Source organism: Denticeps clupeoides, chromosome 1 (assembly GCF_900700375.1).
Source record: "Denticeps clupeoides chromosome 1, fDenClu1.1, whole genome shotgun sequence".
Classification (NCBI taxonomy): Eukaryota; Metazoa; Chordata; class Actinopteri; order Clupeiformes; family Denticipitidae; genus Denticeps; species Denticeps clupeoides.
The window spans coordinates 28,802,861-28,830,078 of NC_041707.1; the positions used below are offsets into that span (position 1 = coordinate 28,802,861).

Genomic DNA, 27,218 nt, shown 5'->3' on the forward strand with positions numbered 1-27,218 from the left:
AGCATTCTATGCACTCTGCAAAACAATTGGAAAAATACATTCTCAACTACATAAGGATAATTGCTCAGGGTAAAAATAACATGGGGTCTTTTTCTTCCATTATTGATGCCTGTGTTAGAGGTCTTTCAAAATCAACCATCCATGAGATTCGGAAGCCATCATGTTCTGAAGGCCTTCTGTCATCATCTTAATCCATTCAATATCACTTATAGCCTACATAATTCCTGACAGCGTGTTACAGATGCATATTACCTTTTAAAAAAGTGCTTACCAACTCCTGTTATAGGAGCTGACATTGTAAAAGGCTTTTTAACCACTTTGCATATTGTGCTGATAGAGCTCTGCCTCTATATGAGTTTTATGTTGACTTTTAGCATTTCAGGCTATTATCTGGACTAAAATTCCTATAAAGTGTTATAGGATTTTATTTTAGTGGTCCTCCTGATAAAATTACCTTTTTGACTGGGTTATGTGATACTTGGGTATCTTATTGAGGTCTGACCAGTGCTAATTTTTTCTCAGTAATTATTTATGTGAAGTTGTTGGGTGCCTCAATGTCCCGAGAGAGTGTTCTTACGGCCACAGAACATTTTCTTTTACTGCAACATGGATATTCCTCTCTCATTTATCAAGCCATTAACTGTAGATTTTCTGGCAATGAGTGTTAATAAGTGTTAATGAGAGTTAATGAGGATAAAGTAGTGCTGATTAGTTTGAGCAAAGTGGGTATGCTCTATTCTGTGGTTCAGTGCACGGTGTGAATTGGTGGTACAGCCAGGCCAAGAATCTGTTTGGTTATTAATAATCAAACGTGCAGGGAGATAAGCAGTCTCGTGGGGATGTAGTGTGATGCGTGCTGCTTTTATTTATTTATGACTGTTCTTATTTATTTTCAGCTCAGCGCTGGACGGCGTCAGCTAAGCTGCGCTTGTTATTAGTTCAGTTGCACCATGTTTCTGAATCGGCGTAGACGTGAGCCCGTTGCCGTGGATGTCACGTGATTACTCTGATATTCTCTTCTTAATTAAAATTTCACAAGCTGCTTGACTCATTATCCTGTCATTAACAGCTGTGATGATACTTTGACTGTACTCTGCAAATGTTGCTGAAAATTCATATGGGAAAAGCCGGCCTCCTTGGACAGCTGTAATAGAAATGAATGACAACAATTTGGACTTTGTTCTCATAATTTGTGGATGCATCATTTGGATAACCTGAATTATTTGGATGGATTCTGTGATAAAAAGTTTAGATGTCTGGTTTCAAAGACAATTTGTTTGAATGTGAAAACTCTGTCCAATCAGATTAAACTGCTGACTACAAGAACCTCTTCAGAAAAAGCTTGAGAGGCTGACTAGATAAGTAAGGAGAAGAGTGATGTTGTAAACTAGGGGTGCTGTATTTGTGCCTTCTCAAAGCCTTAATTACACAGAGGACAGAATGGTCAATAAACTCATGGTACACAACAACGGCGCTCATAATTCAAACCCCACTCAAAACACCTGCTACCATGAGCGACACACATTACCATAAATTGCCCCAGAGGGACTGACCCTGTAATATAATGGAATTTGAAAGGCAATCTACTAGCACTGGACAGATCATCTTTATTGTTCTGCACAATAAAATAGAAAATTCAGGTCAGTTCAACTACAAATCACATTTGTCCACACAGTGATCGCAGGTGGAAAAACAATGCACAAATATTGAATTATGTACAGTCCCTGACAAAAGTCTTGTCGCTTGTGTACAAATTTACCTCAAGTGTCGCTGAATTATATTTCTAATCAAGATTTTTTTTACAAGAAATGGCTCATTCTATTCCCAACAGCTTTTGTAATAATGTTTCAGTGCAAAACGAAACTGTCAAAATGTATTCTAATATTCAAAGCTTGGTAAAGCTCACTGAGTCAGTTTTTGCAAAGACATAAGTGTTGTCGCCTTGTCATGTGAGCTTCCCCTGTGACTAATAATGGTAAATTAGGTCTCTGGTGTGTATAAAAAAGAACCCCAGTACACTAGACCTTCACATCAACTGCAACTAGACCTCTTCAAACATGCCTAAGATTCACCCTGAGACTAAAGTGTTGATTATCAAGAGGCTGAAGACCAGATCCACTGCTGATGTGGCAGGCACCTTCAATGTGTCTCAGCGTCAAGTACAGAGGATAAAAAAAAGATTTGAAGAGACTGGAGAAGTTTTTGACAAGCCCAGGTCAGGCAGACCCTGCAAGACAACCGCTCAAGAGGACCATTTGTTGGCTCGAAAATCCAAGGCCAGCCAATTTTCCACTGCAGCAGAGCTCCACGAGACCTGGTCACCTGAAGTCCCTGTGTTAACCAGAACGGTTTGTCTCGAAATGGCCTCCATGGTCAAATTAGTGCCCAAAAGCCTGCACTAAACAAAAGACAACTGAAAAACTGTGTGGCATTTGCCAAGGCCCACAGCCTGCTAAAAGGATGGATGCTGGAAAAGTGACAGAATGTGGATTAATCTGAATCTGTTAAATTACACCACAGTCCTTGCAAATATAGCAGGAGACCTACTGGAGTCCGCATGGATCCGAGATTCACCCAGAAAACAGTGAAGTTTGGTGGCAGAATTGACTGCAGCTGGGCTCATCACTGGTGGCCAATCCTGACAATGCATAAAACCCGGAGATTTCCACTCCTTCGGAATCTCTGGCATTTTCGTGAACTTGGTGCACGAACTTGAATTTCGGTTCTATGTTTTGAGTTCTGGCAATCGCCACACGCCAGCGGACTCGTTTTTGTTGTTCCCCTTTATATCCCTTTTCGGCCACCGCGCCATTCTTTATTTGTGTTTATTGTTTATTTATAATAAAACCCCTTCCCAGCATGTCACACCTCTGCGCTTCCTTCCCCCGTAAGTCCGTAGTCGTGATAGGTTACTTCCAGTATTGGGGTGTGAGAGATCTGCAGGGTGGAAGACAACATCAAAAGTCTGAAATACCAAGAAATCTTAGCTACCTTTTATATTCCCAACCAAATTCTGCAGCAGGATGGTGCTCAATCAACATCAAAGTTCCTCAAGGCGAAGAAGATCAAGATGCTCCTGGATTGGCCAACCCAGTCACCAGACATGAACATCATTGAGCATGTAGGATGAAAGAGGAAGCATGGAAGACGAAACCAAAGAATATTGATGCAAGACTGCTTTCTGTGCTATTGCTGATGACTTCATCAATAAATTGTATCAATCCTTGCCAAACCGTAAGGATACAGTCCCTCAAGCTCATGGAAGTCATACAAGATATTAAATTTGGATCTTACAGCACCACTACTTAATTTGCTGACATATTTTAGTAAATTTGTTCAATTTCTGTATAGGTGACAAAACATTTCTTGATTAAATGATAAATCTTTTTTCAGTGAAACTAATTCATTTCAATTCATTAAACATAATTTGGTAGGGTTTTAGCTTTTCATATAAGCTATTTACATCACCAATTGATTAAATAAAAGTCAGGTTAATAGCAGGTGTTTCTACAAAATAGATAAGACTTTTGTCAGGGACTGTATTCTGCAGTGATATAATACAAACATGAAATTATTTAGTTGACCTTTTACAAAAGAAGAGCTGACTGTCTGATTGACATGTTATTGAAAAAAAATTGGGAAAATCCAACAGTTACCCTGTTCCTTTTTAATAAATTAGAATATTTTAAATCTACTCTTTGTGGATATCCCACTTGTCTTAAATAATATGATATATTTTGTTACTTAAATCAATTACATTTTCATTAATTACACAGGGTGAGAAAGTTGGTTTGATGAGCAAATTGGCACAATGCTTAATACGCACACATGCATGAAGTCTGCACTTTATATGCCTGTGCACTGAGGCCTGAACATTCTGTGGCATCATGTCCACTGACACTGGAATTTTTACCTTGTGTTGCTTTTGTTTTGCCTTATGATGCCCTCTCTCATCCTCATTTGCATTTAAAGCTACACACGCCAAAATGGCACATACTGGAGAAATCTCATTGTGACTGGTCAAATGTTGTAATTCTGCACCAAGTCTGTATTTTGGAAAGAGTAGCCTCTGACAGGGCCACTCAAGGACATTCACAGAGCTGTCCTGAAGCCACTCCTTTAGGCTGTGTGCTTAGGGTCATTGTCCTGCTGAAGGATGAAACGTCACCCCAGTTGGAGGTCAAGAGCGCTCTGGTTTTCATGCAGGATGTCTGTACATTGCTGCAGTCATTTTCATGCAGGATGTCTCTGTACATTGCTGCAGTCATCTTCATGCAGGATGTCTCTGTACATTGCTGCAGTCATCTTTTCCTCTATCCTGACTAGTCTCCCTGTTCCTGCTGCTGAAAAATATCCTGACAGCATAATTCTGTCACCACCATGCTTCACTGTAGAGATGGTATTGGCGTGGTGATGAGCGGTGCCTGTTTTCCTCCAAATGTGACTCATGGCATTCACACCAAAGAGTTAAATCTTTGTCTTATAAGACCAGAGAATTTTGTTTCTCATTGTCTGAAAGTCATTCAGGTGTCTTTTGGCAAACTCCAAGTGGGCTTTCATGAGCCTTTTACTAAGGAGTGGCTTCCATGTCGTATAAGACGCAAGTCATTTAAACTAGCATCCTCCCTGAGGCCCATCAATATACCCCATCTTCTACCTAATAGTTGGTGAATGCCCACTAATGCCCCTACTGATCTGGGTTGACAATGTATGCTGGTACTAATTCACACTGTGTAGAGTTAAATCTTCACTTCTTCTCTGCAGAAATTTACACTGAAATGTAACGATCTAGGCTAAAATAGATTAACTTTGAAATATTGACATGCCATTTTTTACTGCGTAGTAAGTGGGGTTAAAACCTGTGACTTTGTTGTCTTGTGGTTCATTGGCAAGTGTGTAACCACCAGGATACTTTCAGCCTTCCTTTGGCTCACTGTTAGGCACTTCACATTATTCATGATCTATAAGTATGCTATGCATTAGGGCAGACAATATGACAACATTGCAAAATGTTTTGGATATATTGACATTACATTTAAATTTATGGCATTTATCAGACACCCTTATCCATAGCAACTTACAGTCCCCACTTAACTTAGGGTTAGGTGCTCAGGGACACAATGGTAGTACGTGTAATTTGATCCTGGTTCTTCTGGTTCATAGGTGAGTGTGTTAACCACTAGAGTACCACCACCCCTGTATCATGATACACAATATATTTCTCAATAACTTGAAATTTCCTGTAGATTACAGAATAAATGCTAAATTCAGATCTTTACTGTATAAAATAGCATGAATATATTAATTTGACCTGTAAAACAACTTTTTTATGGCATTATTTTTTTTTAATCTGTTTATGTATTGTCAGGTGAAGTTTGTGGTACTGCCACCTGTGGCAATTGACTTGTGGCTGAGGTGACCAGACATCCTCTTTTACCTAGACATGCCCTCTTTTTGAGACCTGGAGATTGCATCTGGCCAGATATTTTTAATTCTCTGGATTTATGATTTATGAGCTGCCATTTGCCACATCATGGTCATTCTATTATCCAAAATGTGAATTTTGTAACACAACATTACATCTGTCCTCCACTTCCTTACAGACCTGTGAAATGTTGAGTGCACCAGTGCAGCACTTAGGTCACTCTTTAGTCCGACCCAGCTTTGTGGTGGAGCATTTAAAGATATGTCTACCTATGTCTGTATGTCACCCATCCCACAACCAAGCCAGTGCCATTCAGCCTCAGGCTGACAGTCTTTTTGGTGTTATCCATATGCCCAGTATAGGTGTGGTGTTTGCAGCAGCTGCAAGAGAGCTCTTCATTAAACAGGACAATTTTCCTTGTCCAGCATGCTGACAGGATCGAAAAACTCTATTGTCTTCTGCAACCCGCTTTATCAATAATCATAAGCAATCCTCATGAATAATGTATTGAGCTGTAGCAGTATACAGGATGCGGCGACATTTCAATACAATAGGAATTTTGTGACAACAGCATGGAGGAGAAGATTAGTCAGAAGGGCAGATTACCAGTCATTATGCTTAAACATTTTTGCCCTTCTGCAAACCATTAACATGAGAAAGTAGGCCAGTTAGAACTATGATGAGCTGCTTGTTTGCCATTTACCTTTTCCCTCTTTTCATTCTATCCATGGCCAGCTTCATAAACTTAGCATGGGTTAGGCTTTCATTCCACCTGCAAACCAGGCTATAGATGCACTATATGGCTATAAATGCACTATATTTGGTCTTTAACACAGGCAGAATTCAGCCAGAACCATATTTTATTACATTGTGGTAATGTGATAGAAATGTGTCACGGTGGTCCCCATTCCACCTTACCGCCTGCAGAAAATAATGTTAAACTTGTCTACATTAGAACTTTAACATTTCACAAATCAGTTCAAATGCCAAACGGTGAACATTTTCACCTAGCAATTCACAGAGGCTTCAGATATTCCATTCCTTTTCACACGCAAGTCTGGCCACCCCAATAAAAAAATAATACATTATATTTTGTGATCTGCAAATAAACGCTAAATGGAAGTTACTGTTTTAAGACCTATGCAAACAGGGTACATTTGAAATTCATTTTTATGAGACAGCCAGGGACATAAACATACCACTTTTTAAAATAGACAAATATGATGCAAAACACAAGAGTAGAGTAGAGTAGAGTAGAGTAGAGTAGAGTAGAGTAGAGTTTTAAATTATGAGTAGTGTTACTCCTAAATAATACTCAAGTAAGAGTACAAAAGAATCTAGTGAAACTACTAAAGTACTGAGTAACTGATTGATTCTAATTTATTATTTAGAAAAACATGTATTCAGAAACATGTGCTAATTCTTCTATTTAATAATAATAACATCAATAACTTACTTACAATAAATTACAGTACAATTTGTAGCATTCAGTGATTCCCAACACCCATTTTCCCTCTAACACTGGTGGAGTACACGGACCAGTGTTCTTGGTCCGTTATTGTTGTCTCTCCATCACTGTGTGCATGTGTGCCTGGTGTGTGCTTGATCAGGTTGCGTCAACAGAGGTTGAAAAAGTACAAAAAAATGTATTTAGTAAAAGAAGCTTTACTTTGCTTAAATTCTACTGAAGTAAAATGACCCATCTAAAAATCTACTTGAGTAAAAGTAAAAAAAATAATTTATTTTAAATGTACTTTGAGTTTACTAAAAGTTACTTTCAAATACATAATGTAAAAAATCCAACACCACATCATGGAGTATGTTTCTGACACTTGAGCAGACATATGCACATTTGTGGCCTGCTTGAGATCATTTTGCAGGGCTCTGGCAGTGTTCGTCCTGCACTACCTCCTTGCACAAAGGTGGAGGTAGCGGTCCTGCAGCTAGGTCCTTGCCCTCCTTCGGCCTCCTCCACGTCTCCTGATATAGTGGCCTGTTACCTGGTAGTGACTCCAAGATCTAGAAAATACGTTGAGAAACCTTGCCACAGCTCGCATTGATGTGCCATCCTGGATGAGCTGACACTACCTGAGCCACATGTGTGGGTTGTAGATTCTGACTAAAGTGAAAGTATTGCATGCATTCCAAAGTGATCAAAACATCAGCCAGAAAGTATAGGAAAGTGAGAAGTGGTCTGTAGAACCACACCTGCAGAACCACGCCTTTATTGGGGATGTCTTGCTAGTTGCCTATAATTTCCACCTGTTGTCGATTCCATTTGCACCACAGCATATGAAATTGATTGTCAATCAGTGTTGCTTCCTACGTGAACAGTTTGATTTCACAGAAGTGTGATTGACTTGGAGTTACATTGGGATGTTTAAGTGTTCCCTTTATATTTTGACTAGTGTATGTAATAAAATATATTGCCACTATTGGGTTTAAATGAATTTGGCTTTACAAATAGACTTATAGTTGAGATCAATTCAGTTAATAGCCCCCTAAATTAGACAACACTCCATGAAAAATACAGTTAACAACTGTCATGATCCCGTTCGGAAGGGGTTGCTTTCATGTTAGTTTCACGTTAGTATTGTGTAATGTTTCCCAATCTGATGTATAAAGCTGCTCTGTTCGTGTTTGTTCACCTCAGGGTCTTTGTTATGTTACATGTTCACGAGTTACCGAATGTCTCCCCTGTCCTGTTTTTCACCAATTAAACCCCGGTTTTATGCAAATGTGTCCTTCCTCCTCGTCATCTCTTCTCATCATCTCCATTCACCTGCCTCGTCATGCCAAATGGTTGTGACAGAAAGACTCGATAACATTTGGACGCAGCCAACGTTGGCTTCATCTTTTGCAGGGTCCTGACACCTGCCTCACAGTCCTGTGTCTGGTGGTGTTGAGGGTGAGAAGCGGCCATTCATCGGGGCAAGGCGGAAATTGACTGGAGTCACGGGCGCCTGCGGACGCTCATCCATAGTGAATACCGGACCAGTCATCATTCATTTTTCATTCATCTTAGTCATGTTCTCTTCTCATCTAATCTCTTCATCTCGTCTCTTCATCTCATCTCATCTTCCACTCGTGCTCATAAAGACTCAGTGTATGGACTTCCTTCGTTCACCTACCTCGCCACGCCAAATGGCTGTAACAACAACAAATATTTGTTATTTGTTTTAGACATTAAAAGTCAATAATGTACCCTTTCTGAAACTCAACTGAAACCAATCTCTTACAGTAGATCTTCACTAGGTTGGCACAGATCTCCTAAGGGATTTTGGCTCATTCCTCCATTGCAATTTTTCTATCTGGTCCAAATTGCATGGTTTCCGAGCCTGAACATTCACTTTGAGCATCAATAGGATTGAGGTCTGGGCTCTGTCTGGGCCACTCCAGTATTTTTGGTATTTTGGGGTTTTGGGTATCCTTGAAACATTGTAACAATCATCATTGCAGATGTCCGGGACTCCTTACTGACATCTCTGATTGGTTTTCTGTCCAGTGTCTTCGAAATCTTGTGTTTATGACCATGGCCAGGTTTGTTCTTACAGAATTGGACTTGTCAATTATGCCATATACAGCAGTACAAGACACTGTGAATGGCTTGGAGATGGCAATGTAGCCTTTCTGAGCTTCAGATTAATTTCCTTTTTATCTTTGACATGATCAGTAATAGTGCTGCACGATTAATCTAATCGCAATCGTAATCGCGATGTCAGCCAACTTGAATGCAAAAAGCTGCGATTTAAATGATTAGTACATGGATTGGATCGGATATGTTGCCGATCCATTCTCTCATCCTCTCAAAGTTTGCGAGCTGACTGAAGTCTCACAATCGGATGTGACGTGTTTGGTCACATGACTTTCGATTCGGAGACATATGGGTAGATGGTGCATGACGCGCTGCAGCGTACGTCAACGTCGCCGCCATACTGCTGTGGCGTGAAGCATATACATGTCTATGGAGAGACGTGCATAAAAAGGCCTCACTCTTGTGCTGCTTGGGGCTGTAGTAGGGGGGGCTGCTAGGGGTGGTAGTAGCCTAGTGGGTAAAACACTCGCCTATGAACCAGAAGACCCAGGTTCAAATCCCGCTTACTACCATTGTGTCCCTGAGCAAGACACTCAACCCTCAATTGCTCCAGGGGGGACTGTCCCTGTAACTGCTGATTGTAAGTCGCTCTGGATAAGGGCGTCTGATAAATGCCATAAATGTAAATGTAAACCGCTGTACGCTCCAAACCAGATCCCGGGGGGTTACATTTCATAGGTAAGGCTGGACATTGTTTTGAATATATTTGCCCATTATAAAATCCCGTTTTATAAGTCTTAACCTTAGCTAAGCTAGCGAAGCTATGCATTCCTGTGTTCAAGTCAGCCTCCAAACAACGTTTTGGTTAAACGTAAGAACTATAATACAGGATTTTATAATGGCCAAATATAATCAAAACAGTTGTTTAGCCTTACCAGGGTTGTAGTTTGACAGTAATGTAAAAGAGTTTATGTGATTATTTAATTTTGTAGAATATTGTATTTTGAAAGCACTGGGCATTTCAGGTTGTTATAAGTAGTTAGTATGTTTCACTTTGAAATTAAACATTTCACTATTAGTATGCGACTTTTCATTGATATACAAGCAAATGTCCTTTATCACATTGCAATCGCATATCGCAATATTGATCTCAATAATCGCAATATGTCTTTTTCCCCAAATCGTGCAGCCCTAATCAGTAACATGATACTTTTTTTACTTCATTTGATATAAAGCAAGTCTAAAAAATTATTTTATATTACAGAATGTACCAAAATCTTCCAAATGTCACACTGGTTTGGCATTGCGAGACAAGTGATCTGGGATGATGGCTGGACATGACGATGACACATACGCACAACGTCATGAAACGGGTTTAATACAGGGGAACAAAAATTCAAGATGATTATGACACTTAAAATGCTTAAATTGTCAGTGTGTTAGTAGCCTAGTGAGTAATAAACCTGCCTATGAACCATAAGACAAAGCTCCTGGTGGGCTCCTCGTGGGCAGTCCCTGTAACTACTGTAGGGTGCTCTGGATAAGGCGCTTGGGCTGATGTGACCAGGCAGGAGACAGGGGAAGTCAAGGTCTGGGAGGAGACTATCTGCCACCTCATCAGGAGTATACTTAGGCGTTGTATAGGAGGACAGAGACATGGAGGCCACACACACTACTGAGCCTCATTTTGACTTATAGCGTTATAGAATAGTGTTCTGAAGTGTTAACTAGAGTTCATAGTTCACAGTCCAGGTGTGCTTGTTTGGTGTTTATGTGTTTGTGTGTGTGGGGGAGGGTGTAGCATGTTGAGGAGTCTAATGGCTTGTTGGAAATGTCTTTCTCACAGTCTGGTGGATTGGGCTGTAGTCTGGTGATGCTGCTATAATGAATCCAGAGAGCGATGATGTAACCTGGGTAACATAAAGGTTCTTAGTTGGTATTAATAGTGTTATTATTAAATGTTTATAGTATACAGGCAGTGGCATTTGAATAACATGATTCATATTATCATTCTTTTTGTTTAATATTTTCATTTTCTCTGATGTTTGATATAGGCTTATTTATGCCATTATGATGAAAAAAATCACTATAGACTCAAAATCTTTTCTGTCTAGCTTCTGTCTAAAGCTATTGTCTAAAATTGTTTGTTGTACTTAAAATAATGAGAAGCTATTATTTCAGATACTAAATTCCTTTTAATAAGAGTAGGGTCCTTCAACTTATTGAAAGAAATGTGTCTATATTGCTAATTGCAAAATAGATCTGGTTATGTTTGGGTCCCACTGCTTTGGATAATATGTGAAATATTAAATTGATATATAATTGCTACAATTTTGTGTTCTTGTATGTGCACAAGGCTGAGGACTGAGTATAAAAGAACACCAGAACCCATATTGAATGGTGACCTTGAGAGTAATATTAAGTAAGTAAACTGTGATAAAAAAAATATATTTTTCACATCTCAGCATATTTCATATTTAAGGAAAATTAGAAATAAATTAGCAAAAGAAACAGTGGTTGGAAAATCTGTTTATTGCATGCTGCACTCTTGTTTAGTGTATTATTGATTGCCACACTTCTCCTACTCAGTGCTGTGCTCAGTGCTGACTCTACCTGACAAATCAAGAGTTTAACCAATAAAGGAAAGAAATTAACAAATAGATGAACACAATTACCATGCCACAAGCCCTGGTTTGGGGGAAGTGGTTATGGATAGTGATTGAGTACACATGTATATTAATGGTTTCTATACATATATATACAATACAGGCCAAAAGTTTGGATACACCTTCTCATTCCATGTGTTTTTTTATTTTCATGACCATTTACATCGGTAGATTCTCACTGAAGGCATCAAAACTATGTGAAGTTATGTACTTAACAAAAAGTGGAGACCTGGCATCCACAGTCACTGGACCTGAACCAATCAAGATTGTTTGGGGTGAGCTGGACTGCAGAGTGAAGGCAAATGGGCCAACACATGCTAAATACCTCTGGGAACTCCTTCAAGACTGTTGGAAAACCATTTCAGGTGATTACCTCTTGAAGCTCATCAAGAGAATGCCAAGAGTGTGCTAAGCACTAATCAGAGCAAAGGGTGGCTATTTTGAAGAAACTAGAATATAAAACATGTTTTCAGTTATTTCACTGGAGCTCCCTCTAAAGTGCCCTGTGCATATCAGCATTTCCCCAAAGGGTTAAGCAGCACTATCAGGAAAAAAATCATGTTCACTTATGTCTGCTAAGACCTAAGCACTTTTCCTTTCTTCAAATATCATGCCCAGATCATATTTATTGTGTAAGAGACAGGGATTATTTTGTTTGTTTTTAGCACCTTTTGGGCCTTTTAGTGCCATTTTTGTGTTTCATCTGGTGCATTTATGCCTGTTTGAGTGATGTAGAATTAGGGGAAGGACTTTTGTACAGATCTTATTACCAAATGTTATTTACAAACATGAATTCTTTTTTGACAGAATCAGACTAAGTACACCATGACAATTGTTAAAAACAAATCTGTAATAAAAGAAATGTGCCTTTGTGTGAGGAGCTAAAACCAGTCACCTTTATATAAATAAATAAGTAATTAAGTAAGAAAGTAAGTAAGTAAGTAAATAAAAATTAACCTCTTCATCAGTAGTTCTATGCTGAATGTTGGTCGAATTATTAGCAGTGTTACTACATGACGTCAGATTTCATTCCATATATTCAGACTTTCATTCCTGTCATGATCCGGTCCAGCAGGGGTTACTCCTGGGTCCGGAGTTCGGACCAGCGTTTCATGTTCTTAATGTTTCCTAATCGTGTTCACCTGTGTTTGAGTGTATAAAGCGATCCTGTTTGTGTCTGTTTGCTGTCGGGTCATTGTTTGGTTATGTTTCCCCTGTCGTGTGTACCATGTATTAAACCCCTCTCTCGTGACGTCATGCATATGCGTCCTTCTTCCTTGCCATGTCCAGCCATCGTGACAATTCCATATATTCAGACTTTCATTCCATATATTCAGTCTCCTGTCATTATATATTATTTATGTCCTGTTTGGCTTGCCATTTTTTATATATATATATATATATATATATATATATATATATATATGTGTGTGTGTGTGTGTGTGTGTGTGTGTGTGTGTGTGTGTGTGTGTATGTATATGTATATATATATATATATATATATATATATATGTATGTGTGTGTGTGTGTGTGTGTGTGTGTGTGTGTATATATATATATAATTTCCCAATTTATTTCCTAATATGTATCCCAATAAAGAACCACAAATAGGTTCTAAAGACATGAAAGTGCTCTTTACAAACAACATGCTAATTGCTAACGACTAACAGATCTGACAGTTTCCTGTATTTTTATAAATATGTCTGCTGAGGCAATGGATATGTTTTAAAAGGTCCCTTGCTTTACCTTTTTATGTGGTCTAATATGTGATCTGGCCAATGGATGACACAGTGCCACTTCTCTGAACTGACCTGCACAGACATGAATGGGTGTATTATTAAATATATTTTCCACCTGACCAATTTTTTCTCTTATGTTTGCACTTTCCTCTAGCCCCAATGGCCTTTTGTCATGGAAGATTAATGCCATAATCTTGTGGTGTGTTGTCAACTGTTTCCAAGTTTTTTATGCTTGAGGAGTAATGTGAAATATGCCTGGCACAGGATTTGTTAGCGCTCCACTGATTCTGACACATCTTGGAGACGCTTCTATAATTTGCATGACCTGACTGTGAGCTTCTGACTATGATGGGTTTTTCTCCTCTCCAGTAACTGGATTTTTGCAGGGGTGTTAATAACTAAAAAATAACACAGTTTCATCTCTAATGAATGCTTCTGAAGTTGTGCTTAGACTTCCATTGGCTGTACAACCATGAGTTGGGTGTGATGCTTTGTCCATTGATTTGAATGGCCAGTGATGGGAAGTGTATTTCTGACTAGAGCATGCTGACTGAATCTGTACTAGAATATGGAAAAGGGAAACCAACATTCCTGTGGACCCTAAAACATAAAACAGTGTTCCAGGTGTCCTGCCTCAGGCCATCTTTATTCCCTGTCTCAATCTGATAACCATGCTTTGGAAATGTCATCTGCAAAAAAGAACAAGGCTTGACAGGTAGTGCTAATACACAGGCAGTTTCCACTTGCATGACCAGTCAAGGGTGATGGTCATAACTAAGATAAGTTAAGCTTATTTTAATGTAATATATTTGTAACTATCCTGTAACTAACACATCCTGGTGCCTAGCTGAATGTCTAATCCCCGTCAGTTTACTTTGATTCACTGTGTGATGATTTGTGTAGACCCACATGTGAAAGCTATTATTTAATGACTGACCCTATAGGAGGCATAACTAGCTCCTGGGGTACAGCTCAGCTCCAGGGCGAGGTTGTGGAGCTGCAAGTCTCATAGTTCCTGGACTCTAGAACATAGACAACGGCAAGGCCCTGGAATCCTGTGTTTGCTATCGCCTCTCCCACCATTACATCAGTAAAGCCTATTTGCTCATGCTGGGGATTGCAGTCCTCATTATGTTGCACAGAACATAACCTATTAACACTGGTCCAGTGCTTGTCGGTGAGAAATTTTTATGATGTTTTCTGTCTGTATCAGCTCTTAGTTAGTGCCCTTAAAATAGCATATGTTATGTAAGTTGCAGCCATGTAATTTCTGATTTTCCAATATGGGAAAGTGGACTTAGGGGTCAGAAAAACACAGGTGACATAGTTTCCAATCAGAAGGGAGGATTCAGCTATAGCCTGGGAAGGCACAGTCTGAACTGATAGTGAAGAAAGGATTGAGGTCAGGGGCATAATTTACAGGGGGGGTTAGGGGGTTCATGACCCCCCAAATAATCAGATCCAACCAATATATCTCCCCAATATAAGTGCCGAGACACATTTGGTCGCACATGGGACCTAATTTCTAAATGGTGCAACAAACAAAATCTGACGTAAACTCAATGTGGTTCATGCAACAAACATATTAGGTCTATGTCGTATTCTAAACCAATCAGAGATTGTGAAGGGCAGGACCCACCTCTGATTGGCTTTGGTCCAGATATTCCTGTACTGACCTGAGCCAGACAAGTTTGTGGCCTGCCAACATGACTCTATCAACATGCTTTTCACGTGTTATCAGTCATTTATACATTTTTATGTAATTTTTCATGGTCAAAGTTTTTTTCCACACCTCAGACTAGCATCCATTTTATCGCCTTAGCTTCCACTTATAAAAACACATCACCTGACACATCACTGCCAAAGCCTGAGCACAAGTGCAATAATAGCAATTTAATGCAAAAAAATTGAATAAAATCACAATGCATGGAACTTCATGCTGCTGACGATCTCAACATCAGATCCATCGATGTGCAGTGGGGTGGGGACAGTCAGTTTCTTCCTGAAGTTGACAGCAATCTCTTTGATCTTGTCAGGTTGTTGCTTCGGCACCAATCCACCAGATGTTTTATCTCCTCTCTGTAGGCAGACTCATCGTTGTTGGTGATGAGCCCCACTACTGTTGCGAACTTGATGATGTGGTTTGAACTGTACTGTGCAGCACAGTCATGTGTCAGCAGAGTGAACAGCAGTGAACAGCAGAACCAGCCTCTCAAAGCACTTCATAATGATGGGTGTCAGTTCTATGGGCCGGTAGAAGATATCTGTGAAGATGTCTGCAAACTGGCCAGCATACTCCCATAGCACCCAACCAGTAATGTTGTCTGGTCCTGCTGTTTTCTGTTAACTAGCATATCCCATGGGTCTCTGCTGATTATGCCAGATTGAGCTTCTCATTTCTTCTGTGTTTTGAGAGCATTTGTTTCTTTGTGGGTATATCAGATTTTTTTTTTGTTCTATAATTCTCAAGACATTTGAAAAACTGCTGATGCTACAGTATCAAGATCAGCATTCTTCTTTTTCTTGAGCATCATTGTTTTCTCACAGCTGGGCCGATTTGTCATCCCCAGTCCTGGGGCATGTCACTTGACAGCTTCAAGTCAGCGATGTGGACAGATCGATGTAATAAGCCCAACTCCTTAGGCAGGGCAAAGACCCCAGATCTGGGTTACAGTCAGTGGCATTCTGCATGTGTTTGCAAAATATGGCAAGTGCTACAATCATGTGCCTCTTGTGCCACATTAGAGATGCGATTGCAGCAGCCTGACTAAGCAGACGGGTCTGTGGCAATCTCTGTTGCACTGGTGTTCACAGCTGATATGACACTGTACACAATAATCTTTAATGATTAAAAAACATTCATTTGGTGTACAATTTTTATTTATCTCAGTCCATGTTTAGTTTATGGCAGGCTTGGTCTTTTTACGAAAGTAAAAAGCGAAGTGATTATGATACACTGCAGCACAAGAGTGCTGGGGCTCATAGTGAAAATGGGGCACATAGTGAAATGTGTCCTCTGCTTTTAAACCATCACCCTTAGTGAGCAGTGGGCAGCCATGACAGTGCCTGGGGAGCAGTGTGAGGGGGTGGTGCTTTTCTCAGACTTTGTATAAGCCTCAGAACCACTTATTTAAAAGAGGATGTATGCATATATTGTGTGGATTTTCTCACTCCACTACAGATAAGGAACCATTCAAAAGTACCATATTCATGATGAGTGTTCATAAACTTTTGACAACAATTAAATTGTATAAAATTGTGTACAGCTTTTTCTTAGTTTTCATTACAACATAATATCCAACCTGTTTCTTTTGCATCACTGGCCCTGCTGCTAAAGTGGTTGTGTTCAAGGATTTTATTCTTTCAAGCTTATGAGCTTTTTATTGACCACAGAATTGTCTGGTTGAGCCATAAACATTTGATTGATTTATATTCAGTAACAAAGAAGGCTTAAGTCTGAGCTCAGTTTTATTTGGTGTATATTCATTCTGAGTAACTTTCATAGTGATATATTATAGTGATATTATTATCAGTATTTGTGCATGTATAAGTAGCCTATTTATTGTGAATACTGTCATACACTATGTGCAAACTCAAAGCCAATTAAATATGTATTAGAATTAGTTTACAGAAGCCAGACTGAGCAGCCACTCCAGCTAATGGACTTTATTTAACACATTAAGAAATGAAGAGTAGAAATGTTTTTATCTAATTGCCACTTAAGCAGGGTTTCTTATGGAGGCTATCAGAAAAAGAAAGTTAAGAAAGATAGACATTTCCCTTAAGAACAGACACTCCAAAACAAGTGAAATATGTGGGAACCAGAGTCTTATGAAGAAGCACATTATTCATTCTTGTAGCACTTAGATTTTGTTGGAGGCAAACTTCAATGACAAATCTATGAATTATTTATTAAAAACTAAATCCTTGCAGCTTCTGTATTGATTATGTTGAGTGATGTTTCCACAACAAACATGGAAGTTCAGAATTGTACTTTTGTGCAGTCAAAGCAATTACATCAGCTTAAAATTTTCAGTAGGTAGCAGTTTTTCCTACTCAGTCTTTTCCATGCTCATATCCAGTGAATGTTGCCACATTCATTTGTGAATCAAACCTGTAATCTAATCATCACCTTCCATGTGGACAGCATGCTGCATTAAAGGATTAACTCATTGCTAAAGCCCTAAGCAGCTTTCCCAAATTTCATTACTGTTTTACCCATGATCAAGGTATTGTATTCAAACAGGCCCAGTCTGCCACATTTTGACAAGTCCAGCAAGAGTAATATTACTACAGAAGGAAATTGTTTCCCCGAACTTAAATGCACTGGACCTGGCCTGTTTTGAAAGTAAGCAGATTGTAAGAATTGTAAGATTGTGCCACCAGATTTAGCATCACCATTTCATTTAGCATGCATGCCTTTGTACTATGGAAAGAAACTCATGCCAAGATGGGGAGAGCCTGCAAATTCTGCACATTCTCAGCTGAAGCTCAGTTTCACTTTGGAGGTATGAGGTAACTGTGTAGCCTTTGTCATTTTTCATTCACTAATTTTTAATGAGTCAAGTGTGTGAATATAAAATTTAAAATTTTAGTGAGGACCAGAGTTTTTGTTACAGAACCATCCTGACTTGCATAGCCTGTCATAACATTTTGGTGGCTGGTAACAAGGGATAGGAATAGTATTCTGATGAACCATTTATTGCTTTTACATCTGTGAATGTAAACTCAGCCGAATGTAAATTCATCTGTGAATGTAAACTCAGCCGTACGCTGCAACATACACGAATGTCGACACAATGTAAAAAAACACAAAAACAGGAGACATGAAGGCAGGGAGGCAGGACAGGAAAACAGGCAACTAAAAGGAACGATCTTACTTGGAGATTTGGATGTGAGTAGAGCTGAGTCAATGAGTCGAAACAAATGCATTCAATGACTGAGCAACCTGGGAGCGGCCGCCTTGCCCTTTTAAAGGAGTCGCGTCACCTTGTTTCCGCGGCGCTCTCGGTCACGTGAGTGGGATCATGTGACACATTAAAAATAATTAGTAATTCTATCTATAATTTCATAAACCGATATCACAAATGACAATGTTAGATAACATTTATTTTTTAATCTAAAGACTTTGATGCCCTTACATAACTTGAAAGTGAAGAAAAGTTGGTGAAAAGAAGATAGAAACGCTTTGCTTTAACCGGCATATCACATGCTGTCAGTTATACATTTGTAAAACACATTCCTAGGTCTTCCAAAGAAATAAAAACAAATGTGTGTGTGTGTGTGTGTGTGTGTGCGCACAATTTGCATATGCATAGTTGTGGTTTATCATTCCCAGCCTTTACGAAAGCAGAATCTCTTGTCCTGATTTCCTTGTTAAAGTGCACTTCACCTGACTACCTTCTACCTTTTTAACACACTTTTGCTCTGCTGTGCAAGCTAAGCTGTGAAGGAAATGTGGGCCAGGGCCATGGCAAGCCTGCGGGTTCCTCACAGTTGGCCCTTGTAAGATGAGCATTCCTTATGCAATCAAGGGCATCAGCATTAACAAGCAGCTTGGGCTGGGAGATGATGAGGTGTAATTGGGATTGGCACAGTTGTACGTGGCAGCAGTTGTGTTGACGCAATCAGAAACACTCCTTTAGATTGAGTCTTTATCTGTTTCATGTAAGTGCACAAATTAATGATGATTTAATTTAAAAGTTTTTATATTTTATGTACTTCCTGACCATATCTGACCTTAAGTTGATAACTTAACCACAGCCTTCATATCTGACCTTTTACTTTAACAATAATTGCAAAACTCAGAAGGGATCAAATGATGTGATCTCCTGACTCATTTGAATATTAATTAATCAGTTCTGTCTGGTGGACACTGAATCCTGATAAGCACAACTTTGAGTTAAGGTTAATTCTTTTTTGCATAAACTTAATTCTTATCATCAATAAATAGATGATGCTGCATCAGATGTAGCACATCTGGTGTGTTTACTAATGTCATATTCACTAGTTTGCCAGCATCAGCATTTTTTTATTTAACTGCTGATAAACAATCTGCATATTTGCATGAAAAATACCTTGTTGAAATTGTATTTTTTATGAAAAAATTATTTATGTACTTAAAGCAGTTAAGTACTCATCAGATAGTTACTGTATTTGGTCTTGTCCTTTTGGCTGTGTGGGGTTAAAGATTGGGTTCCCTTTAAGTGCAGCATGTATTAACAGATAGGGCAATTAAGTACAGATGGTCACAATTTCAAATAATTTTCCAGTCCAGGACATTTCCCTATGCCTGTGGTGTCACTGAGCCTCAGAAAAAGTTAGAATGTGTCACGATGGCTGGACATGGCGAGGAAACAGGACGCATATGCACAACGTCATGAAAGAGGGGTTTAATACGTCGCTAACAGGACAAGGAAAGATCACCAGACATTGACCCAAAGACGAACAGACACAACAGGGCAGTTTTATACACTCATATAATTATACACAGGTGAACACAATCAGAGAACATAGCAGAAGACTAACATGAAACTCTGGTCCGAACTCCGGACCCTGAGTCACCCCTGCTGGACCGGATCATGACAGAATGTTATAGCTTGGCTTTATAAAAGGATCCATGTGTGTGGTACAGTAGGGCTTTCTTTTGTATTTGGTGTTTAGGGCCTGAAAATGTTCTGTTGAGCATTTGGCTGTCGTTGCTCTCGGCAGTTTTGCTGCTACAGTCACTACTCTGTTCCATAAGGACAGACTTCCCTGGGGGTCAGCACTGATGTGGGAAATTTCTGCAATTGTGTCATCCTATAGTGGCACAACTTGGGACAAAGACAATACAAAGGAGAGAAAAAGTCTAAGTAATGCATAAAGAGGCCTAATAGGATTTGGCTGTGCCAATGACTTTGAAGCCCATTCTTTAATGAATGGTTCTTGCAGCATGAGGGGGACTCAATATCATGCAGGTGGTATATGTCATGTTATATATGTAGGTAAGCCTTGTATGATAGCATCGGTGTTGTTTGCACACAGATGGTTCTGACCAAACATGGCACCTCCTGACAGGTTGTGCTTACATTATTGAATTCACGTCGGACATAGTCAGACACTTATAGAAGCTTGGCAGGCTGGTGCCACATGAAAATGCCAAAAATACATATTGCACCATATGCCCTGAACGGGTGGAGGTGATGTCTAACATCACAATCTGGCACAGTTATCGGCTCAAAAAACTGGATTTACGCTTCCAACCTTCTACTGCTTGTGTTGACTCATCGTTGTTTTAGTGTGCATTCTGTTGTTTTTCTGGCCCAGTCTGCTCAAGCTGTTCATGGCACACTGCTGATGATCCAGTGCTGCTTCCAGGCTCTTCCTTGAGGGAGAACCATTTGCAGGCTTCAGGTAGAGCCAAATGGTCTATAGGAATGAGCAATGACTCTGAAACACATATTCATTATAATAAAATTAGATTTAGAGGTTTAAGGAAACTGACATTTCTCATGTGATATGTCCATGGGTGGATCTTGATGATTGTCTTGATGATTGCTGGCATAGCATCTAGCTTCCCCAACGTGCCACTGAATATGTAATGAATTGGTGGTTCAGGCTAAACATTTTTGTGTTCAAAACATTGTTATGAATAGATGAATTGTTAGAATATTTTCAAGCTTTAAGTAGAAAATAAATGGTGCATTGCAGTGCATCTCAGAAGCACTTAATGTAAACTGCCTGCCACCAGAGCACAGCTACATGATGGAAGGAATTGCAATAAAAAGCCTTGGAATTGGAATAAAAAGCCTTTTTGCTAAATTGAAAACTTTCCCCCATGTTGGCCTGCTTTTGGGAACACTGGCTTAGATTCCTGTTGTTTTGTGGAACATCTTTACTGTGTACTGTCTAATTTGAAAAGATAATCTATACTGACCACCAATAATTGATTCAGGGTTAACTACGATGCTATTAAAGAGCTATACATATTTGCCTTTAGAGACTTTCTATTTGAGTCATCCAACTTTCTGGTTTGTGGAATTCCCTGTGTCATCTCACTAGGGCTGGCAGAAGGCTCCTACCACAACAGAGAGACTGACGCACTGATTATTATGGGATGGAAGTACACCTGAGCCCTGTGCCCAGATAGGCAGAACCTTCAGTACCGGGCCTGTGCCAGAATATTTGACACCTGAATGTCACCCTCTCACTGCATTAGGATAGCAACAGTGAAAAGGACAATACATCCTCTCAGCAAAAAAGAACACACAATACTCGCATTTTTATTTCAGTGGCGATCGTGTCTGGAACGCTAGACTTGTACTATGTGAATCTTCTGTTATACTCAGGCAGGCTTTGATCTTGATGGTTCCAATAAGCACAGTTCAAAACCACCAGGACTCTTCCTAGAGCTGGTCGGCCACCTAAACTGAGTGATTGGGGGAAAAAGGACCTCAGTCACGGATGTGAAATAACAGATTCTGCCAAAGCAAGTGTATGGTGTGAATGTTACACCCCAATTTACCAAAGTGCATGGAGCTGGTCACCTCTGCAGAAATAAAAAATCTGTTTCTTTAAATAGTAATGGATTTATTTCAGTTTGATATGGAACCCTTTGACGATTTGCTAAGTACACAATTATTTTCAGGCATCAGGGCATTGCATATCGTAAAATTCACATGTCTGAGGGGATCAAAAATGCAGGAGGTTAGTTCTGACATTGTGTGGCAGATAGGATGGATATTTACATGAAGTCTATGCAACATGTTATTTTTGTGTCCATAAGTAATATTACAAAAGATTTCTTTTAAGCAGGTTTATTCTTGCTGTAAACAAAGTCTGTTCAGAAATTTGTTGTTTCAGTTTTCCACCTTGCAGACCTGCCAAAATTTGGGGTGGGGTTCCATTGGGTTCCTGTGCTTCCTGCCATTTGCCAGGTTGCGTGTTTGGGATTTCTGGCAGCAAAATCAGACAATTAGATGCCTCATCAAAATGGCTTGCTTCTGAGCTGCGCTTAACCTCCCTGAGCTAGTGGTTTCATATGTTCTCAAATGTTTCATATGTGCCTACCAGCTGGCACTGGTGTGCCATTACAATGTTTCTGCCTTAGAATTTATTTTTTGTTGTTGAAACAAGGGCCCAACAAGACAAATGCATTACATTTTAGGGATCATTTGGGATTAAAAATTAAAATGGTTATTGTTAAGAGATAACAATTTAATCATCTGGGATTTAGGTAGGTTTAAGTCTTGTTGCACAGTTGATATCAAGGGTCCTCACAAAGGTTTAGAAACACATTTGGTGTGCATAGTTGTGTAACATTGCCCAGTTACATGCCCTTATCGGCTCATTGCCAGAGACAGATATCCTGTCCCCTAGTCATTTTCTATGTCATTGCATTGAGGCACTCTGGGAGTAAGGGAACAAATTTTGGAGAATAGACACAATGTAATTTCATGCCTACCCTCATTGTATCTTGTATCCACCCTCTCATATGTCCCTGCTGAGGGAGCATTATAATTCTGTACTGTACGTGGTGTGGGTGTATGAGGTTGCCAGGTTGGTGGGGTTAATCCACTGGCATGGAATTTGTGAACCAGGCTGGAGCTGTTTGTTTCCAGCAAATGTCCTGCCATGTGTATCTAAGTGATTATCAGTGAGCCTGTGGCTCCAATCAAGGCTATTATCCCCCTTCCCGGTGCTTTATTAGAACGATCGAGACTAAGGGAGGGAGGGAGGAAGGGGTAGATAGAGAAAGAGAGGGGTAGAGAGAGTGAGAAAGACTACAGAAGAGGATTACTGCTTTACTGGGACTCCCTGAACAGAAGGAACAGGTTTGATCACAGACCCTCTGTGACATATATTAGTGGACTCATTCTGTTATAGCCTCCGCTTTAAACAATTTAGCATAATGTTATTTTTCTCCATGAGGCATTTATACCATGCTGAGGGTGAAAGCAATAGTTAAATTGTAATTGGATGGAATAACCTTTGACACTTCTTTTGAATGAAGAAGTCAGCATTAGTTGAGCAGGATTAGTTGCCTTTAGAAATTAATAATCTGTGTAAAATCATTATATATGATAATAACATAATCTTAAATAATGACTATTTGTGATATTTCACGATTCAGACTGATTGATTCATACATTGTTTCATGGCGATATGAAGGGATAGTAACAAAGTGACCTGCAGCTGTGTAGGAAATTTGCCTCTCTGTTTAGTTTCTGCACACATTTATTCCCAATTAGATTTGTATTCTTCATTCTGATTTGACTTGTATTGAAAGGTGTTGTGTGTTTTCTCCTTAAGAAATGGGCACAAGCGAATTGTCTAATTTGCTGCAGGACTACAGTAGTCACTTGAACAATACCCATCTATCACTACAACCTCTACATCAAAAAACAGTTTTTTTTGCTCTCCAGTTTTAGCTTTGACAATCACGATGACACCGAACTTAATTCCATTAGCTTCTGAACAAATATTTGGGAACATGAGCTGAAAGCAGTTGTACAACATGCAGGTGTGAGTGCAGTTATACTGTGTTTGTGCCAGATTGTACAGCTGACACTGAGACGGGGGCACTGGGTAGGGGTTGATTGGCAACATTCCATCTTCAAACCTCCATTATCTCACACCAGCTCCATTATACTGCAACATGGTCGCACCAGCCATTCAGCCATTCAACAATTGGCAGAAGCACACTTTCCATCTGACTGATGTGGGCAGGAAGCAATCCAACAAACATTAGCATTCTGTAACTCAACCTTTGCCATACCTTGAATTCTAATTAGTTTTGATACCAAAAAGTACCATTTCATGTCAAACTGAATAATGGAGAAATGTTATACAGTTTGCCATAAAAGTAAAATGCACTCAGCTTCTGCAACTTTTTACGCCACATTTAACAATTTTTAAAAATTTGATGCTGCAGCTTAGTTGTGGGCACCCTCTGCTTTCCAGCTTGATGTTGATGGGGTTGTTTAGTTAAAATGTTTATAAAGATGTCTGCTTTTGAAATAAAAAAAAAGGCTCATTTATTATTTGGCACCATTCGTTTTTGAAAGGCTTTCCCATCTGCTACCGTGGTGATGCTTCTCTGGCAGCAGATGCCTGGCTTCTCAGATCTCCAATGAATTTCAGCCAGTTCTAATGCGGTGATTATGATTGGAAGATCACATCATCATCACTGCATCATCCTTTGGGGTCTGTTCTGCGTGGGGCTGCTAAAGGAATGTTTGACGTCACGCAATGGGATATTAGTGGTGTCATTTGGGGGGAGAAAAAAAATGAGTCGCTGTCTAAAAATAGGCAGATTAAAAGTGGGGCAGTGTATGGAGCAGCCAGCTGGTGCGGAGTATTTGTATTTGCATTGTTTTTCTCTCTGTTCTGGCATCCAGTGGAGAACTCTTAACCTTGTTCTTGTCAAAAGGATGTTCAGCAGTCATCAGCCAGAAACACCTTTTCCACCTTTTGTGTCTTCCAGTATTTATTACTTGTCGCTGTGTTTAGAAGCTTGTTCTCTTCCTGCTTCAGTTACCTTTTCTTTAGAAGAAGGTAATGATGACACAGAGCAAATCTCCCATTTTTTGCTGTTAACAAAAGAGCGCATCTCAGAGGAGCACCTGAGTATAGTAATCCACCCATACAGGATTCTGACAGCGCGTCAGTGAGAAAATTGCAATACTGCAGCATAAGCGAGTTTTACCCTTGGCACCTTGCAAAATGCTTCATAACCAAAGATTACTGATGTACAAGTGCAGCGCTGCACTTGTGGTGGTTCAGGTGGGAAATTAGTGGTGTTGGGTCTCTACAGTTCAGCAGACAGGCAAAGCCAATGTGAGACTGTGGGAAGAGAAAAGTGCTTGGATGTCTGCTGGCATTGAAAATAATATGCACCTGTTGGACAGAGTTTTAATTTTTTTTATTTAATGTGATCGGGATACTAGTCCTGTTATGAACTGCTGCCTAATCATTTACCCCTCTTGTCCCCAGCTTCCCCGTCGGTGCGCATCATTCACTTGGGCCACGCCTGTAATGTTGAAGAGGAGCGCTACACAGAGAGGGTCTATACCATCCGAGAGGGAGAGACACTTGAGCTGACCTGCTTGGTCACTGGCCATCCCAGGCCACAGGTGGGTGTCCCTGGAATCATCATCTCTTTTTGTTTTCCTATATTGGATATCAGTCTTTTGATTTTCAGTATATTGTTTCCTTTTTCTTACGCTATACCAACAGAATCAGTTTCTACTTACACCTGCCATTAATCCCAAATCCTGACAAGGTTTTTTTGCCCATGCTTTGGATCTGAGAATTTATATTTTTGTATATTAATAAACAATAATATTGTGATATTATGTCATTTTTTGTATTAGTATAAGCTCACATTAGAGGCAGTGATGGCCTAGTGGGTAAGGAAGCGGACTTGTAATTGGAAGGTTGTGGGTTCTATTTCTGGACCACCAAGGTATCATGGAGGTAGCCTTGATCAAGGTACCGTCCCCACACACTGCTCCCTGGGTGCCTTTCATTGCCCTTGGCGTACTCTAAATTGACCATAGTTGTGAGTTAATAGTGTGGGATTGTGCGCCCTGTGTTTTGTTGGTGCCCCTGCTACACATCCAGTGATGTTGTAAACAATCTGCTTGAATTTATGGTTGCTTCTGCAATATTAAATACATATTTAATGCTTTGTTGACAGGTATTAGTACAGTTTGTATTGCTACTACTACTTTAATGAATTTGAGTTCTTTCTGTTTCACAAAGGCCGACTGGAAAAAAAAGATTGTTCTAAATAATGTTTATTTATAATTTTTTTGTAGTACACTGTTGACAAACTACATTGCAAATTGGAAGTATATACACTGCTCAAAAAAGGGAACACAAAAATGACATCCTAGATCTGAATTAATGAAATATTATTATTATATATTTTGCTATTTACATAGTTGAATGTGCTGGCAACACAATCACACAAGAATTATTGATGGAAATCAAATTTATCAACACATGGAGGTCTGGATTTGGAGTCACTCTCAAAATTAAAGCAGAAAAACACAACAGGCTGATCCAACTTTGATGTAATCCCCATTAGGGCTGCAACAACGAATCGATTAAATCGATAAAGATCGATTACTAAAAGAGTTGGCAACCAATTTCCTAATCGATTCGTTATGTCGCGCGACGCAGAGACGTTTGATTATTAAAAAAATAGCACGGAGCGGAGTGAACACACTCGTTCTCTCTCGCGCACAGATGCTAGTTGAATTTGGTGCCTCATAGACAGCGCGGAGCAAAAATAAAAAAACGAGCGGAGGTAGAAGAAAGATACATGGCGGAGGCAGAGAAATCTGTGCGAAAATATGCAAAAGCGACATGGCACAGGAGCACCACGGCAATGATCCAGCACCTGAAACGCGTGTTTGATGAGGAGGAAGGGAGTTCAGCAGCAGGGTAAGTCGCTACAGAATCCTAATTTTGTTCAGTTTTGAAGTGAGGAACGTAATGTCCCTGGTGCTGGTGTTTAACTCGCCGCGGAGGAGAACTAGACGGGGACTTACAGCGCCACCTACGTGTGTGGAGGGGGGACGAAACATTGTTCGGACTGTTCTCTGCGTCTCCGCTTGGACGACGGAGGGTGGTAGTAGCCTAGTGGGTAACACACTCGCCTATTGTGTCCCTGAGCAAGACACTTAATTGAACCCTAAATTGCTCCAGGGGGAGACTGTCCCTGTAAGTACTGATTGTTGCACTGGATAAGGGCGTCTGATAAATGCTGTAAATGTAAATGTTTACAGCTTGACAAGCATGACAAGTTAGCGCTAGCTCGTTAATAACAGTAGTAAAGCAGGGGTGCTATAGTTACTTTGCAT

The 27,218-nt window shown here is 39.8% G+C and overlaps 1 protein-coding gene across 2 annotated transcripts in view; it reads left to right on the forward strand.

Annotated features, from left to right (window-relative positions):
• mdga2a (MAM domain containing glycosylphosphatidylinositol anchor 2a) overlaps nucleotides 1-27,218 on the forward strand; it is a 163,341-nt gene that overhangs the window by 5,977 nt on the left and 130,146 nt on the right. For both annotated transcript variants that reach the window (XM_028976747.1, XM_028976757.1), the window contains exon 2: nucleotides 25,342-25,481. In XM_028976747.1, the coding sequence (XP_028832580.1) occupies nucleotides 25,342-25,481 (140 nt within the window). The remainder of the gene's footprint in view (nucleotides 1-25,341; nucleotides 25,482-27,218) is intronic.